This window comes from Cygnus atratus, chromosome 1, assembly GCF_013377495.2.
Source record: "Cygnus atratus isolate AKBS03 ecotype Queensland, Australia chromosome 1, CAtr_DNAZoo_HiC_assembly, whole genome shotgun sequence".
NCBI lineage: Eukaryota > Metazoa > Chordata > Aves > Anseriformes > Anatidae > Cygnus > Cygnus atratus.
The window spans coordinates 98,602,666-98,620,376 of record NC_066362.1 but is presented as its reverse complement, the minus strand read 5'-3'; the positions used below and the strand labels follow the sequence as shown (position 1 = coordinate 98,620,376).

General features: G+C 36.4%; 1 protein-coding gene across 2 annotated transcripts in view; it reads right to left on the bottom strand.

The window, feature by feature from the left end:
- STXBP5L (syntaxin binding protein 5L) overlaps positions 1 to 17,711 on the bottom strand; it is a 196,651-nt gene that overhangs the window by 94,404 nt on the left and 84,536 nt on the right. For both annotated transcript variants that reach the window (XM_035540508.2, XM_035540509.2), the window contains exon 5: positions 5,899 to 6,033. In XM_035540508.2, the coding sequence (XP_035396401.1) occupies positions 5,899 to 6,033 (135 nt within the window). The remainder of the gene's footprint in view (positions 1 to 5,898; positions 6,034 to 17,711) is intronic.

Genomic DNA, 17,711 nt, shown 5'->3' with positions numbered 1-17,711 from the left:
CAGAACTAGAAGTTTGTTAACGAACTAATGATACTTTGAACTGTTGTGCACTTCTTCAGACGTTTTTCTTGACAGCAGCAAGTATTAACTTATCTGGTGCATGTTTCTTTGTGGGAAATGAGAGACCTGATATGCTGTAAGACTTGACTCTTAATCAAAACAGGAATGAAATGAAGAAACTATTCACTATACAAAAGGAGTCTTCAAAAAACTTGTAAGAATGCATTTTTAAAAAATGTATTTTACTGTAAAACTAGAAGGCTCAAAAAGAAGTCATCAGTGATGTTATAATTTGGACCCAGAAAAACATGGAAAATACATAGACGATGCACTCACCATCATTCTGGGAAATATTATGCCCTCTAACAAACAGAGTAACTTAAGTACTGTTGTAAGAACTTTGTGAAATACCAAGACAATCTCTAAAGCAGGCAAAAGAAATATATGACAAAACAGAATCAAATCAAGAGAAAGCAATTTTCCTCTTAAAAAAAAAAAGCATGCACAATTACAGAATTATCACACTAATGATTTCTGAGATGAACAAAAACCTACTAGCGGTAGAAAGTGATAAAAGTTGTTAGGGGAGGACAAAGGAAAACATTTCTGTTAGTCATTGTTACAAAGTTGGATACAACTGAATGTGACAGCGCTGAGAAATGGATGTGCATAAGCAGATATTTCTGTTGTGCCAGTAGTCAGACATATTCTGTAGTTCTGCTGTTACAAAGGTGAAGTGCACCAGAGATTTTAAGACTTTCTTTTCATTGGTAGAATCATGGAGAAATTGAAGAGAATGAGTAAGTTAGATACTCTAGTTCCTAGATTTGATCCATAGGATGCGAATAATGTAAGTAATAATCAGTTCAACCTCAAGATGCAACTTGGACAGAATTTCTGAAATACCTAGAAGAGAGACACCTTTCAGCTTGCACTTCCTTTATATTAGAATTATTTCCATTTGGGTCAGAGCAGAGAGGGTGGTAGTTGCTCCTAGACTACTATCGCTCCTCCTGTGTGCTGCTTTCCTTTACCACAGTGGAACTGCTGGCTCTGAAACTAGGGAATGGGGCTTGGCCAGGGAAAGAGCTAAGAAAGAAAAGACCACGTAACAGCTATGTCATAAATCAATTCCAACTGAGTTTCAGTTATTCATTCAGTTATTCATTGGGGTGTTCAAGCACTAAAACTTGCATGCTCATGAAGGGGGTTACAATGCACATCTCTCATTTTTGAAGTTTAGTGGACTCGCAGCAAGATCTTCCTTATCACATACACCAGGTGACCTTCCAAAATGTATGATCCTGCCGTCTGAGAAAATAAATCTCAGTGTTGTTGAAGTAGATGCAAACACATGCTAAACTTACAGACTATACCTCTCTTCCAGACTTATTTCCAAATATTTTGAAGGAGAGAAACAGTTTGCATGTTAGAGAGTAGAAGACAGAGTAGCATCATGAGTACCAAACATCTTTGGCAAAGTACTAGCTCTGCTAGTAAAGACAAATTAAAATCTTTGAGTTTTTCTTCAATCGTAGCTGAAAAGATGTTTCAGATGCTTACAGTAATAGCCGAGACCAGAATTGTTAGAGCAAATGTTTCTAAACTCCCCACGTTCTAATTTTCTTTCTTAGCTCTTGACAAGGTCAGGTCCACTGAATTTTACAGTGCATATGATTTATAAAGAACTTTTTTCCTTAACTTCTAGGATCAGTTATGCCTCAGTATTGAAAATAATCTCAAACAAAAAGGATTAGTTTCCTTTACATTATTAGTCTATTCAGACCTTAATTTCTCAGTAATAATAAATATTGCAATAAATTACAATATTGTAAATATTGTTTAAAGCAAGCTGGAGGATCTCTCTTATAATATATATATAGATATAGTACTTATGATAAATAGGTACTTTCACCATCTTTTCGACATATTTCTCTACTAGATACTTGTGAATGGACCCTGATGAGAAAAGACACTCACTCCAAAATTTTGTATTCTACAGATCTTTCAGTATATTTTGATAGAAAATTAGACACATATACACACACAAAAATCACAAATGGTAACAAGCTTTCAAGGGACAAAAAAAAAGATAAAAACCAAACCTAAAGCCAACTTTCTAAGTGAAAGCAGACAATGCAGGACAAGGTGATTTTCTGCAAAATAATCACTATTAGAAAAAAAAATAATTCTATCAGTCATTTGATAGGTGTCACTGACTATGTTTTTTTTTTGTTGTTCCAAGGATAGATTTCTGTTATCTGGAAAAAAAAAAAGTAATCTCATTAAGTGTCACAAAACAGTTTGAGAGGTTTAAACCCTGGTAAATTCATGAACAGACTAAAATGAGTTGCTGGAATATGTTTTCTATACCCCCTATTTTTTGTGCCTATGCTATACCATTGATTATATTATTTACTGAGCAAAATCATCATGGCCTCATTGGAACAAATTCAGTCCATGATGAAAGTTTAGAATATAGCTTGTAGGTGTTTTCCAAAGGGGAGAAATGACAACACAGGTATTCAGGTTATCTTGGCCATAGTGTTAGCAAAATATGTGGAGGTCCTCTTTAACCATGTTCTGAAAATCTAAGATAAGTGGAATTTTAGCTTTTTTTTTTTTTGGTTGGTTAGTTATGTGTTGTTTGTTTTTAACTCATAAAATGAGCTGTAGTATGGCTTTACAGTGACTTAGATATGGTAATACATAGTTTAACATGCCAAACTTGAAGCATTTCAGGCTTTAAAAAAAATTAATCTGCTCAATTTCCTATTGTTTTTCATTGTATAGCCTTAAAATCCCAATGACAACTGAGTTAAATCCTCATTTTGAAAATTCACAGAGATTTCACTTGCAAGGCTGACAAGAGGAGGGATTTTGAAAGGAAGACAAGTTATGTTGGTAGCCTTAGTCTGCAGTTTTAGAAACCGTGGGTAAAAGTTGCACAAAGAGGGAAAAACTCTTCTTTGAGCTCGTTTGTGCAGATGACACACAAATATGACACACTCAAAGTTCTATTTATAAATCCTCCATCCAAGCTGAGGACTTGAGGACTTGAATATAGCAGCAGAGCAATCACTTTGCTGGGCTTTCCTTGCCAATAATTTTGACGAAAATATGCCTGCACAGAAGGTAAACCCTCTGCTTCCAATCTTTATAGAGAATAGTCGCATCTTCAAACTAATCCCACACTCTGATATGATATAATCTCTCAGAATGAAAAACAATCTTATGAGCACTATTACTTTGTATAGGTTCATTCACAGCAATACTGAAACTGTTCCTGAAGGTATACATACATATACACATACATTTTCCCATTTTCTTTCAACTTTGAAAGTACCTAACATCAATAGGCCCTATGAGCGTATGAAGCCCTGAACACTCGAGTTTCATAGCTGATCTTACTGCAAACAGAAGGTTGGTCCAGAAAACTCCAGAGAAGCCTTCCAACCTGAATTATTGTATGACTCTGTAATACTAAAATATATAAATTATTCTGAACTTAAAAGATTCAAAAAATATAATCAAATATGAACATATCCATGGCCCAAGACAAAATTGTTCTCTCAAATATACAGCTCAGTACAATTATAAAGGAAAGTCTACTAACATAAGCCCATACTTATCAAACACACAGAGTTAATAGCATTCCTGTTAAAAAGTAATCTAAGTTATATTTTTACCTACAAGAAAGCAAGAGGATTTGAAGAGACATTAGTCTGTTGTTATGTCATATTCCAGACAGAGTTCAGGTGAATTTACTAGGAAAAAGTCACATAGTTTCAATGTCAGCAGTGCTAGAACATCTATTAAAGGTGGCTGCTGTGGCAAACATCACCGTTATCCCCACCAGCCTCTTATTCGAATATGGAGAAATTAATCCAGAAGGTATCGCACTATGTACCTGTGTAGTTACAGACAAGAACAACTTCTTCCATCCGACACCAACAAGTACAAGAACAGGATACAGCCTTCTTAGACTAGCACGTTGCTTATAGGGATCGAGGTATACTTGTAAGACTGATAGAACTAGAAGCAGCAATGAATGAATACCTGTGCTCAACTGTCACCAAAGCAGTAAGGTGAAAAACTAGCTTTTTAGAAGAAGAAACAATGACGGCAACCTATCTGAACAGCTCAGTACCAAAGCTTTTTAGTAAGAAATCCACATACTTTTCACTGAATATTCACTGAAGAATTCTAATCTGTTATCATAAGAAATGTCTACTGTGGCCATATAAACAAAAACAAACATATCCAAAAAGAATTTTGAACTAAATAGGAAGTGAAACTTGGTGGAAAGTTTCCATTTCATACAAACTTTCAGACTTGTTCCCATACAGAAGAAAATCATCATCATATCTGGAGGAAAGAAAGTTTGAAAACACACATGAAATGGAAATGCGTTGTTCTCAAATTGTCAAAGGTATTAACTACTCAATAAAATGTATATAATACATTAAAAAAAAAAGAAATAAAACAAGAAGACCTCTAGTATGTCAACATCATTAAAACAATGTGAGAAAGAGAAAAATAATTAAGATACTTCCCACCTGAAGAACTCATCAAAATTAACATATTGATTCTGTTTTGATTAAATCTCATTCTCCAGCAGGATTTTTTTTCAGCCAAAACTACTGAGCAGGGCTGAGAAAACTCTTACAAAGGCAGGACAAACATTCCAAAATTCCTGCCAGGATGAAAGATTTAACAGAAGACTGTTTGAATCCTGATTACCTTTCATATCCTTAATTTTACCTCTTTTGAAGATAAAATCAGAGTTTTGTGACTCTTCCTATTTAGTTTGGTAGGGACAGAGGAGAAGGAAGAAAAAGAGGTATCAGTTTTGTCAACCTGTGGGCCATAACCATTAGTGAAGAAGTTAGTAACAACAGAGTGAGGGAAAATGGGGGAATGAGGAGGATTTTGTAGAAAAGTGGCTACTATCAATGTGATCTCTGCTTGGGATGAATTGGATCTACCACTGTAGGCCCATAACCTTATAATTAGGTACAGTCTCCTTGGTTCACTGAGCTTTGTTAATTTCAGATTGCTACTTGAGGTAACAGTTTCCTCACAATATGAATCAAGTGTCTCAGAAACTGCATGAAATACTATGAGTTTGTCCTCAGCAGTTTCACTTTCTGAAATTTCACAGAGGAAACAGCTGAAAAACACTTTTTCCTTTCTTCTTAGGTTTTTACTTGCAAGAAGCATAGATTTATCCCTCTCAGACTTCTATACGTCTCCTTCCATTTCATACATATAGCATAGGCAACCTGAGTTACCTTGTCGGAGAGCTGTCATTTAACAGACACCAACATCTGCTCATTACCTCTCCTATCAGTTTATCACCAACTTTCATCAGGTCCCAATGAGCCAGATTTAACTTTGAAATTAGTCCTGTTTGAAGTAGGAGGGTTGGTCTAGAGACCTCCAATCCCTTTTCATCTAAATGATTCTACAGTTCAATGAAGAAAAGTTCTCCACAGAGTCTTAGGACCAATAATATTCTATTATTCAGAGGATGTCTGAAGAAGATTGTGAACAAAATAAATATATCAATATATATATTGATATAGAAAAATATAAATACATAAAAATCAGAATTTGTGGGATTAATAATTATGTGTATTTCCCGTAAGTCAGTGCTTAAACAGGTTCCCAAATAACATTTTCTTGTACATGAAAATGCAATTAAATGATCTCTATTATAAATGTAGTTTTCTAACACCTTGTAACAGAGCAGCAAATACTACACAGACTGATTGAAATAAAAGGTTTTCTAAAGATTTGTAAATATTTGTAACAAAAAGTTATTCTTAAAAATGAATCTTAAGATAGATACAAAAATGACCGCAGTCACAAATGCAAAAAAAACCCTGCACTTACAGTTCTATTGCCTTGTTCCACATGATGACATATCCAGAAAGAATGAAGGACTCAATATTAACAATGTGTGTATTTCCCCTCTCTGTTCCAACGTAAAGCCATTTACTCTGGAAAGGTAGATGGCAGTAAGTAATCCTGTAAAGGAAAAACAAAAAAACTGACTGAACAACATATCGAATATATATGTTTTAACATTTTTACAGCTGAAATAACTGTTCTTTCCATTTTAAAACTTCAGAAAAGCCTCACAGCAGGCACAGCATTCTGAAGAATGTGCAGTTGTTGGAGGTCATCTGCAGAAAAAACATAGAACAGAACCTGTCTGTCTATATGAAGGGCAGGGAAAAAGAGACATATCACTTAAGCTCTGACCTACATCACATTACCTCCATGAATACATAAATTGCACTATGATAGCATCCAAGACTCTTGAGCTAGGCTTTCCTATTTTCTTTTTTACTATAAGCAATTTTTCCAGTTCAAACAGAAGTTAATGGACATCAGCAGGATTAGTGTTTTGTACAACATGAGTGTAACACCATCATAAACACAAGAAAACATTCACTTTCTTGGCTGTTTGGAAAAGTGGGGCACTAGATTAATAGCATTACCAAGTATAGATAAGGATTATATCATAGACATGTTGAAGCCTGCATTTATATCATTATTACAGAGTGATGAACCTGTGTTTGGAAATATTATCTTGGAAAATGTTATGACAGTTTCTCAATATAACATGTATACAAATTCTCACAGGTATGACAAATGAACAGATTCACATTCCTTCGATATTATAGTTATTATACACATATTGTATACATGAAGCAAAACTATCTACATGAGATATAAAACTACCTGATGCTTAAAGCTAATCAAATATGTGCTACTTACATAGGCTGAAACATCATCTGTTCTTAAGGTATAGCCTAAGGAAATTTGAGAAAATGCAGGTACTTTGCCTGCTATGCCATACATTACTGTACTTAGCATTCAATTCCACAAGCAGGCTATTTCTAGCTTTTATATACAAGCTTGATGTAAGGACTATGCAATAAATTTTATCCTTAACACCTCTTCCCCCCACAAACATGTAAACAGCATTTACGAACATAAATATTTCAATTTAAATTCTTATGGTACAGCAACGTCTCAATTCATTACAGAAGAGTGAGAGGGTTGCTGGCTATCATTCAGTAATCTGACCTTCTCCAACATGTAATGTCCCCCAAAGAGAGCATTTAATCATAGAATCAGAGAATGGCTTGGGCTGGAAGGGACCTTAAAGACAACTTAGTTCCAACCCTTCTGCCACAGACAGGGATGCCACCCACTAGACCAGGTGGCCCAGGGCCTTGTCCAACCTGGTCTTGAACACCTCCAGGGATGGGGAATCCACGACCTCTCTGAGCAACCTGTTCCAGTGTCTCACCACCCATTTACCAACCTTTGAATTAAAGAAATTGTTAAATATTAATCTAAATTTCACATAACTTCCTGTAATTGTTCCTGTAAAGTATTCTCAACAACAATATTCCAACCAGACTCTGCACAGTACCTGAAAAGTTCTAATCTAATTCTAGATTCTGTCTAATCACGTGTCAGAATATCTTAAATTGAATGCATTTCAAGTAAGCAAAGAATATTTTTGCTTTATGCATCACGCTGAATTGAGCAAACTAGAGATATGCAGCCTTCACATCCTAATTTATGGAGAAAATTGTCATTAAATCATGAATCCAGCACAAGCCTTACCTTTCAAAGAAATCTTGTTTTCTTGATTCAAGTGAGACTTAAGCACGATATAGATTTTGTTCTATCCACCTGTACAGGACTCATTTTCTCATTAGCTACCTAATTTTGGCAATAATTCCACCACCTTTTGTGGGAAGCAAACCAAGTGTTTCCAAGAGAATTGATTTGAGAATGGAAATCACTGTTTAGTGTGCATAAATGAAAATGCCTTCAAGCAGCAACTTAGTACTTACATTACAAGTGCAGTTAGATCGACAAATGTCTGACAGAAAAAAATTGCAGGAGGTTTATGCCACCTGCATATTCCTTGCTGAAATTTAATCTGTTAGCTTTATTATTCTCTTTGTAACAGATGTGAAGAACACTTTGCCCTTTTCACTCTGTAGTTTTACAAATGTGAAGCTGGTTTTCATGACTTCCCTGATCCTTCTCTTTAAACAACTTCATTACTTCTGCTTTCTCTTTAGAGGCACCATATGCTGGACTTTTGGTAAGATTCACATTTAGTCCAAATGTTTATTTCTTGTGATTCTATACTAGCTCTACTTCTCTTTCTTGCACTCCAAAACATAAGCATGCTTTGTTAGGTTCCACCCCATGTGAAAACCTCTCTAGTCCATGGTTGATAAATCCTCTTAATCAATTCATATTAATGATGTTCATTTACTACAAGCACTTACTTGTAGTAAACTGTTAAATTACAGGAAGATAAAGAATAATAATAATAAAAAAAGATCTGTGACTTTGAAAGTGTTGAAAATGCAGCTGTCTAGGGGCTAACAAATGATTAGTGAGTCACACAGTGAACCCTGGTTGACTTGAATACTGCTACTCCAAATTTTTGCAGTTGTGTCATCAGTCCAATCAGATTCAAGTCTATCTAGGAACATACGGAATTTCAGTACTCTGATAAATCTATTCACAAGAAAGTATGGTGTACTGCAGAACACACGATCTCTGAAGCACAAGACTGAATCCAATAACCTGATTATGAAAAGTCTCAAAATCACCTCAGACAATGTAAGACTACTTTGGTCTGCTTGTTCTCATTTTTGAAATTTGCTTCTCAGTTATAATCCCCAGCATGTACTGCCACAACAATTATCAGATCAAATGCATGTCTAATTTCTCAGCTATTACATTTCCTCCATTTGCCCACTTCGGGTTTAAGATTTCAAGGACATAGGGTTTCAAGAGCAAGGTCTTACTGTAAAAGCAGGATCAGACTAAAGCCCTAATCACTGGCCATCAATTACAATATTTACTTTCCTGCTTGCCTATCTGAAATCCCAGACAGCAGTGGCTACTAAGGCTGGATATGTCAAATGAAGAACCAGAAGAGAAACAGTTGTTGCTAAAAAGTGAAGACAATGACCACAAATTTTAATGCGGTCGTAAGCCCAGCTATTTCCTCTTAAATAATTTCATTTTGTTTTGATAGATTTATGGGACAGGCAGATAAGAAAATATTCTGCATATTCTTTCTTCCACAATGAACACTACCCTATGAGTCTTCCCTGTTTACTCAGACTGTTATTACACATTACCAAATACTACCTTTCACAATATGTGAGCTTGTAAGAAAATGCTATTCCCTTAAAGAGAATGTAGTTATATCAAAAAGAAAAATACAGAGCTATAAAAACTAAAAGCCAGTACTCAGAACAGAAACATACATTGAATGTAACAAACATTTTAAAAATTAAATGCATATTAGAACATGGGGATTATGGGATTATTAGACATTGTAATATGATACTTTGTCAGGCTTCACCAAACAAAGCCATATGATTTTCATATCAGATAACTATACACTACTCTGGAGTAGTTTCCTTTTACATTATGTAAATTAAATGCAAAGTGTTTTATGCATTATTGACTTTTTACTTTTACAGAAAACATTTACAGAACATGTTAACTCAACTTCTTTGAAGCAAGACTCAGATTTTTAATGAACGTCTTACATTTCAGTAAGTACTGAAATTATATACTGTCTTCAAAAGAACACAGTGATGTCTCATACTGTAGTTTTCATTGTGGATGGAAGGTGTCCCTATATTATTTAGGGATATTAGTAAGTCTATATATCCCACAAGCAAATTAAAATGTCCTTTGATGCCCCTAAAAAAAAAATGAAAAAACAAACAAAACCAAAAAAAACTCCTCAGCCAAACCACCAAACCTAGTCAACTCACCAGAAAGAAGAAAAGTCTATTTTTCTTAAGAAGGCAGAGTTTGCAGTGATTTATGCAAATATGAAGTGCTCCTGCCAAAATTTAATCAGATTGTCCATCTGATCAAGATAATATGGAACACAATTAAATGTAGACCTGAGAATCTGTTCAACATTGATCACTTACAGAAAGTGAGCCAGAACTGTGGATATTACACATTCTTAGCAGCAAGTCAGCAGCAAACAACAATCTGAATCTCATTGATCATGATAAGTAGTATAAAAAAAACATGTACCGATACCTAGAAAGGTGTTCCCATACTGCTAAAATGGTCTGGAACACTGCATCAGTTTTTCAGTGTATTCAAAACTTAAAGTAGGATATAAAATGTAATAATAATAATAAAAAAATCAACAGTTGACAAATGAATCACTTGAGTCAGAATACATTAAGCAAAAAAATCTTTAAATGTAAGTCCTGAGAATATTTCTAAAATTACGTAAGCAATATTTGAGAAATAATGGTGTGGCATTAAGAGGCATTGTCAAAAATTTAAACCCAGTTTTAAAAGGAATGTACTCTGCCTAGCAAATCCTGAAAAGATGTATTTTTCAGAAAATCACAGCACTCTACAGTCTAACAACTCTGAGGAAAAAAACTTCATTGCATATTGTTAGAATAATAAAATGCTAAAATAATTTAGACATCTACATTCTCTGAAATACTAGCAAAAACATTTAGATGGCTTCAAATCATCTTTATTACAATAATGATATTGTTCTAAGAAAAATAAAAGATAATTTCCAGAACTTTTCCTTCTGTTTCTGTTGTGTTATTTTTGTTTTTCTGTTTTTAATATGAAAAACTTTCCTGGAATACATTTCCTGAACAAGGGGTTCGGAAGGAGGGAGAAGAAATTGTATTTTTGTCAAAATGATGAACAGTTTTTCCAATTGAATTATTTAATTGCTCATTCCTTGACATGAAAACTGCAACTAAATTTATACTATACTTTTTCCACTTATACAGATAATCTTAAATATGGAAAAGAAAAGAGTATGTGCAGCCCTTATGCCTAACACTGACTGGCAGAAGAAGGGTTCACTTTCTGTATGTTCCTACTGAACCCAAAAATCAGCATGAATTCCCTCTCAGAAATCTAACAAAATAAACTCCACTGTCTGGGCTCTCTGAATAGATGGAAATCTCATGAATTTACAGACGGGGCTCAAATAGGGCTTAGGGAGAGGGAGAAGAGGAAAACAAAACCTGAAGGAGCATTAACCTGAGAACATGAGCAGCTGACAGTATGCTAGCCCACTAGCTGCAAGGCAAGCCAGCTGCAGTCCTGGTGAGCCTTCCCTCAGTGACTTCTAAGCTAATCTCTTACACTCAGTTTACAGTTTGCTGTCCTAGCATGGATGAGTTCAGCTGCTGCTGAGAAAGTTGATCTCATTCCTAAAAGGGTCAAGCATACCTCAGAAGACCATTTTTTTTCTGGAGTGATTAAATCTGTCCTGGCTCAAGGAATCCTTTCCAGTGTCCTCTGATGCTTTCAGTACTCTACACTAATTTAGAGTTACTTACCTCAGGCAGTCAACACCATGCGTTGTTCTCTTGCCATTGCCACCTGATAGACTGGCCATTTCTCTATGGTAATAGCCACTTATTGGCTGTTGTTCTGTCAGGTCCTCTTTCAAAGCAACTCTTTTTAGAGAAAAATCTGTGGCCAGTGCAGCCCTCAAGGCCAAGTGCAAGGTGCTGCATCTGGACTGAGGCAATCCCAAGCACAAATATAGGCAGGGTGGAGAATGGATTGAGAGCAGGCCTGAGGAGAAGGATCTGGGGGTGTTGGTGGATGAGAAGCTCAATATAAGCCAGCAATGTGCATGTGCAGCCCAGAAAGCCAACTGTATCCTGGGCTGCATCAAAAGCAGCGTGGCCAGCATGGTGAGGGAGGTGATTGTCTCCCTCTACTCCACTCTTCTGAGACCCGACCTGGAGTGCTGCATTCAGCTCTGCGGCCACCAGCACAAGAAGGACATGGACACATTAGAACAAGTCCAGAGGAGGGCCACAAAGACGATCAGAGGAATGGAGCACATCTCCTGTGAAGACAGGCTGAGTGAGCCGGGGATGTTCAGCCTGGAGGAGAGAAGGCTTTGGGGAGACCTTATAATGGCTTTCCAGCACCTAAAGGGGGCCTACAGAAACACTGGGGAGGGACTCTTTGTCAGGGATTGTAGTGATAGGACAAGGGGTAATGGCTTTAAGCTAAAAGAGGGAAGATTTAGATTAGATATTAGGAACAAACTCTTTCCTATGTGGATGGTGAGGAACAGGTGGCCCAGAGAAGCTGTGGATGCTCCATCCCTGGAATTGCTTAAGGCCAGGCTGAATCGGGCTTTGGGCAACCTGATCTCGTGGAAGGTGTCCATGTCCAAGGCAGGGGGATTGGAACTGGATGATCTTTAACGTCCCTTTCAACCCAAACCATTCTGTGATTCTCAATGACCATTTGCAACAGAAAAAAATAACAACAACAACAACCACTAGAAAAGCCGTTCCCTTCCTTTTTGACTTGTAGAGAATTTCTTCACCCCAACAAGGGACTCTACAGCTACTGAGAATGCCTTATGATTTTGATGCAATCCCCTTCTCCCTACACCAGGGAGCACAAATTATGTCCACTCACCTCTTTTTTTTCTCCTCCCTCAAACTCTTGGTTCTTTTGAACAAAAGTATACAAAATGTTGTCGTGGTTTTACACTGCTTCTCAGTTGAACTCCAACACAATCACTCTCTCACTCCCTCTCCTCAAAGGAAAAGGCTAAAGGGTTGAGATTAGGACAGGGAGATCACTCACTAATTATTGCCATGGGCTAAAACAGACTCAGTGTCAGGAGATTTATATAATTTATTACCTATTTCTAGCAGATTAGCACAGTGAGAAACTAACAGCAAACTAAAAATACCTTCACCCCCCATCCACCCTCTTCTACCTCCTCCCCCCAAGTGGTGCAGGGGAACAGGGAATAAAGTCTGTGGTCAGTGCCTAATGCTTCGTCTCTGCCGCTCCTTCACAGTCTCCCTCTTCCCCTGCTCCACGCGGGGTCCTTCACACGGGATGCCGTCCTTCCTGAACTGATCCTGCAGGGGCTGCCCACAGGCAGCAGCTCTTCAAGAACTGCTTCCACACGGCTCCGTACCACGGGGTCCATCCCCCAGGAGCAAACTGCTCCAGCACGGGTCCCCCACGGGTGGCAGCTCCCTCCAGATCCCCTGCTCCTGCGTGCCCTCTCCACTGGCTACAGGTCCAGCCCAGGGCCTGCTTCTGCAGGGACACTCCAATAGACCACAGCCTCCTTCACTGACCTTGGTGTCTGCAAGGCTGGTTCTCCTTTCTCCCGGATGCTGTTGTGCAGCAGTTCTTTGCTTGGTTTTGTTTTTTCTTTTTCCCTTTCTTAAATCTGCTCTCACAGAGGCTCAACCAACATTGCTCACTGTCTTGGCTCTGGCCAGAGGCAGGTCCCTTTTGGAGCTGGCTGGAACTGGCCCTTATCTAACATGGGGCAGCTTCTGGGCTCTGCTCATAGAGGTCACCCCTGCAGTCCCCCTGCTACCAAGCCATTGCCACGTAAACCCAAGACAAATGTCCTCACTGACATACAAAGATGACCACGCTCATTTAGTTCCCCTCCTTCTCCAGTAGTTGAAAGCAGACTGGTGTTTTTAGGGAGCTTCTGGCTAGCCAGTATTCTCAGGAAGTATAATGTTGCTTTTCCATCAGTTCACACGGGGATGTATAGCTGAGATTGCTTTAAGTCATGACACGCACACAAGAACATTTAGACAGACAAGTACTGAAGCAATCTAATTTGTAATCAACCTGAAATGCCTAAATAGAAGCCCAGGCTAAAGCTATAGACACTGAAGAAAAGTTGCTGTCTCCAGCAGATCATCTGAAGGATCTAATTAAAAGCTATTTTGACCCTGGAGATATCTACTGTTCTCCCTGAACTATAAAGAAAGGTAGACCTCATCAGCTTGCTCTTTTAAGACTATAGTGTTTCCACAACTATTAAAGATTATGACAGGCCTGGGTGGGTGAAGACTATTTTATGATGAGTGTAATAATTAGAAGTTAGTTCTATTTTACCATCAAATTAATCATGAGCTGAATGTAACTTCTGAATTTGCTTACTACTTATATCTCCTTAATTAATCATCTGCAGCAATAAATTGTAGCTTATCAATGAAAGTCACAAACTTTACAATTAACACTATGAATATCATTTAGCTAGTGTAACTATTCCTGACTGAACTATTAATCCTTCCAAACAGTAGGGCCACTTGAAGACATTACTTATGCTTACTGCTTTTTAAAGTAATCTGTAGAGAGCAATGTTTTGAAGAATGGGACAGTAAAACGGAAAGTTTCATAAAAAAAGGGGACATGAAATATGGAATCAAAGCAGTGGTAACAGCTACTTTCTAGTGCTGTACCTCCTTGCCTTTCAAGTTCAGGATCTATGATAATTCAGTTTATCTGTTCAGTTTGCAGATCAGTTTTACGTTCATCTATTTTACATTGCTATAGCTACAAGTATTCACTGTGGTCGTTATTTGCACAACAGTGATAAATTAATCTGTGGACTGTAATGTAAGAAATAAAATTTTGGGGCTTCTCTCTTCTACTTAACACTGTCCATAGTTTTTTGTTTGTTTTCTTTTTGATTTTTTTTTCCAAAATAATTTTTGTTTGAACTAGAAAAACTTGCTAAAAGATACCTATTTCAATGATGAAAGATTCTGTACTGAATGCTAAGGTACAACAAATCATAATTTCATCTCTAAAATATTTCAATACAAATATATCCTGAGAAAAAGTATTCTATTTGTGAATGCACTTTATATAATTAGAGCATACACACACACACTGTTTCTATAAATTATACTTGGAAAAAATGTTGCGAAAACGTTGTGACGGTCTATTTATAATTTCATTTTAGGAAAGCAGGCTTAAATAGTACAGATAAATGCTATAGGTATTTATTTGTTTTGATAGAGAAAAAAAGCATATGCAGCTATTGTTTTGCAAATTACTTAGACATATCAACTGGCTAGTGGTCCATTGCTACTTTCAAAGTGTTTAAGATACATGGATTTTTCCTTATATCTTTACCTGAAATTTTATATTTAAACAATCTAAGAGAATAACTAAAAGGAATACAAGAGTCAGTGGAAGAGGAGAGAGGAGAGAGGAGAGAGGAGAGAGGAGAGAGGAATTTTAAGAAATGAAGTTGAAAAAGTATTTATTTTTCAAGACATTTTGTTTTTGTCTTTATTTTGGCTTCCTTTTTCTTTGATGCTACTGGTGCATTCTGAAGCATCCTTATTATCAGAAACTGTGCCTGATTATTAACCCTTTAAAAAGTTAAAAACTAAAATATAAAGAGCAAAGCAGAACACTATCAATACCATATTTGGTTCCTCTTTTTTCTTCTTTCCCTTTAATACAAAATGAAAGTAGGCTGTTACTTCAAAAGCAGTATATACCTATTCAAAACTTCTAGACAGATGAAATAACTATAAGCCTAAGGTTAGTCCCATTCTTGAATTGCGAGGCTACTCTTTCAAATGAGTTTTCAATCATAACTGTAATGATTATTTTACAGCATTCCATAAATATTTGTTTTAGGACACAAATGCTTATTTTAACTACAAAGAGCTTTAGTGTATCAACTATATGAGAATTTATAATGGCTTAACATTACTTACAAGCAGTTAACTCAAACTTTGAAGAATCTAGGCAAATCAGAAAATGCATGTTCAAAAATATGTTAGATGAATTATATCTTATTAGATTAGATCTGCAAACTTGGAGATCTCCCCTGAATAACAAATGCATTTATGTATGCAGATAAAACCTTACAAGGTTATCATGATCCCTTTACAGGAAGGCTCAAAGTATATAGCATGCAACAGGTCCTTTTTTAAACATCAGTTTTAATTCCTATAACCTACCTTCTTACAACCTCATGAAAAAAAATTAAAAAAAAACATCCTGTCCTGTGCAATGTGCCATAACACATACAAAGAAAGCTGCCCTATAACTTCATATAAGATACAGGCATCTAAATTCACATTCTTGGTAACTCAACAGCTTCTGCCATAGCAGCACTGCATCATTTTTACTGGCATTCCTGGAACTTCAGAGTAATTTAAAACTCATTCTTGAAATGCCAGTGTGCAAGAGGATGACAACTTTTGTAGCCTGTGCTACTAATAATTCATTTCATCTTCAGGATGACAGAAAATTATTTTCCTTCCTTAGACAAATGCACAGCAAAGACACCCTTTTCTGTCAAATCCCTTTTATGTTTTTGCTTGTAAATTCATTATGATGTCTTATGTATGGGCACGGGATCATTGACAATGACAGTGACGTACTCATCACAGCTAGATCTGTAGTATCACAGAACAGCAATGTAATGGATTGAATGGGTGTAACCAATGGACTTGGACCACTGAAAAAAACTGGTCCAAGTCCAAGGAAAAAGACAAGGAAATTATACGCAGTTTCAGCATTGGAACTTGCTTCCTTAGCAAGGAAAAGATGCTGGAAGAAATGTATTTTCATTGTCATACAATTTATTTCTGATGCCAGCTCATGGTCCTGAGACAATAAAAATGAGAAAACTTCCACAAAAACAGAGAAGTGAAAAAATTAATAAAACAGACTTGGAAAACAGACTAGATTGCTGCTTTCTTCTTTAGAGGAAAGACAGCATACATGATTTCTCCCTTGTCTATTGTCTTGTGAAATCACGATTTCTTATTTATAGTACTTCAGTTGTTCACCGTTAATTTCTTTGAAGGTTAAATAAAAATTGAGTTGTAATACCAAGTATTGTGACAATGATGGACAATACAGACCATGTTAATAGCCACTGTGTTTCTTCTTAGCAATAAAAGAAAGCCTAAAAACAAAAGGAGAAAGAGGGGGGATACTGTTCCCAAAAGAGAAAGTTTCTGATTTATTTCTTTCATTAATTTTGTAGCAGTTGCATTAAAAACAAACAAACAAAAAAAAAACACAGGGTTGAGTTTCTCCCATCCTTTTACCCAACACAAACTATAAACTAAAAGTGCAGTTTTTTCTTCCCAATTCCATAGTCTCAAAATTAATTTGAGCCTCAGCTCAAAGAGGAAAGGTTGAAATTTGTCTTTTATATGCAGAAATCTGTTTTTATATCGACCATTCTTACTATAATGAGCTTAAAACCTATTTTATAGCAATACCTATCAAGCTACTTTAATTGACTTTCTGGTATCAGGACGATACTAAAATACTGAAATTGACTTCAATGTAAAAAAAAAAAAAAATTACATTTCCATTTGTGTGTGTGCATGTATGTGCATATACTTTTACTACGTATACACCATTTTTTTCCTTAACAGCTTCCATCAATTAAAATCATGTAGGCCTATTGGAGACCAGCTGTTCTCTTTTGTTATGCTTCAGTAGACAGGGACTCTGTGATTAGCGGTCCTTGTTCTTCTGCAATCTGTAGTCTCTCTTCTCTTCCTGCTCATGTACTGTTTAATGAGATAATCTGAACACTGACATTACTAGCTCTATTTCTGATTTACTGGAATAATGCCCAGAGTTTACTGTGACAGAAGGAAAAGTATCCTAAATCATTGCATTGGATTCTGCTTAAAGCTGCCATGTGCCTGAGCAGGAAAAGGTTGGTGTGGTTTCCAAGAAGCGAATGACTTGTTGCAACAGAATGGCTGCATGTTCTTCACTTCTTTAATATATGACTGGAAATCTAATCTAACAAAAAGGATAGGTTTGAACAGGACTATGAATTTCAAAAC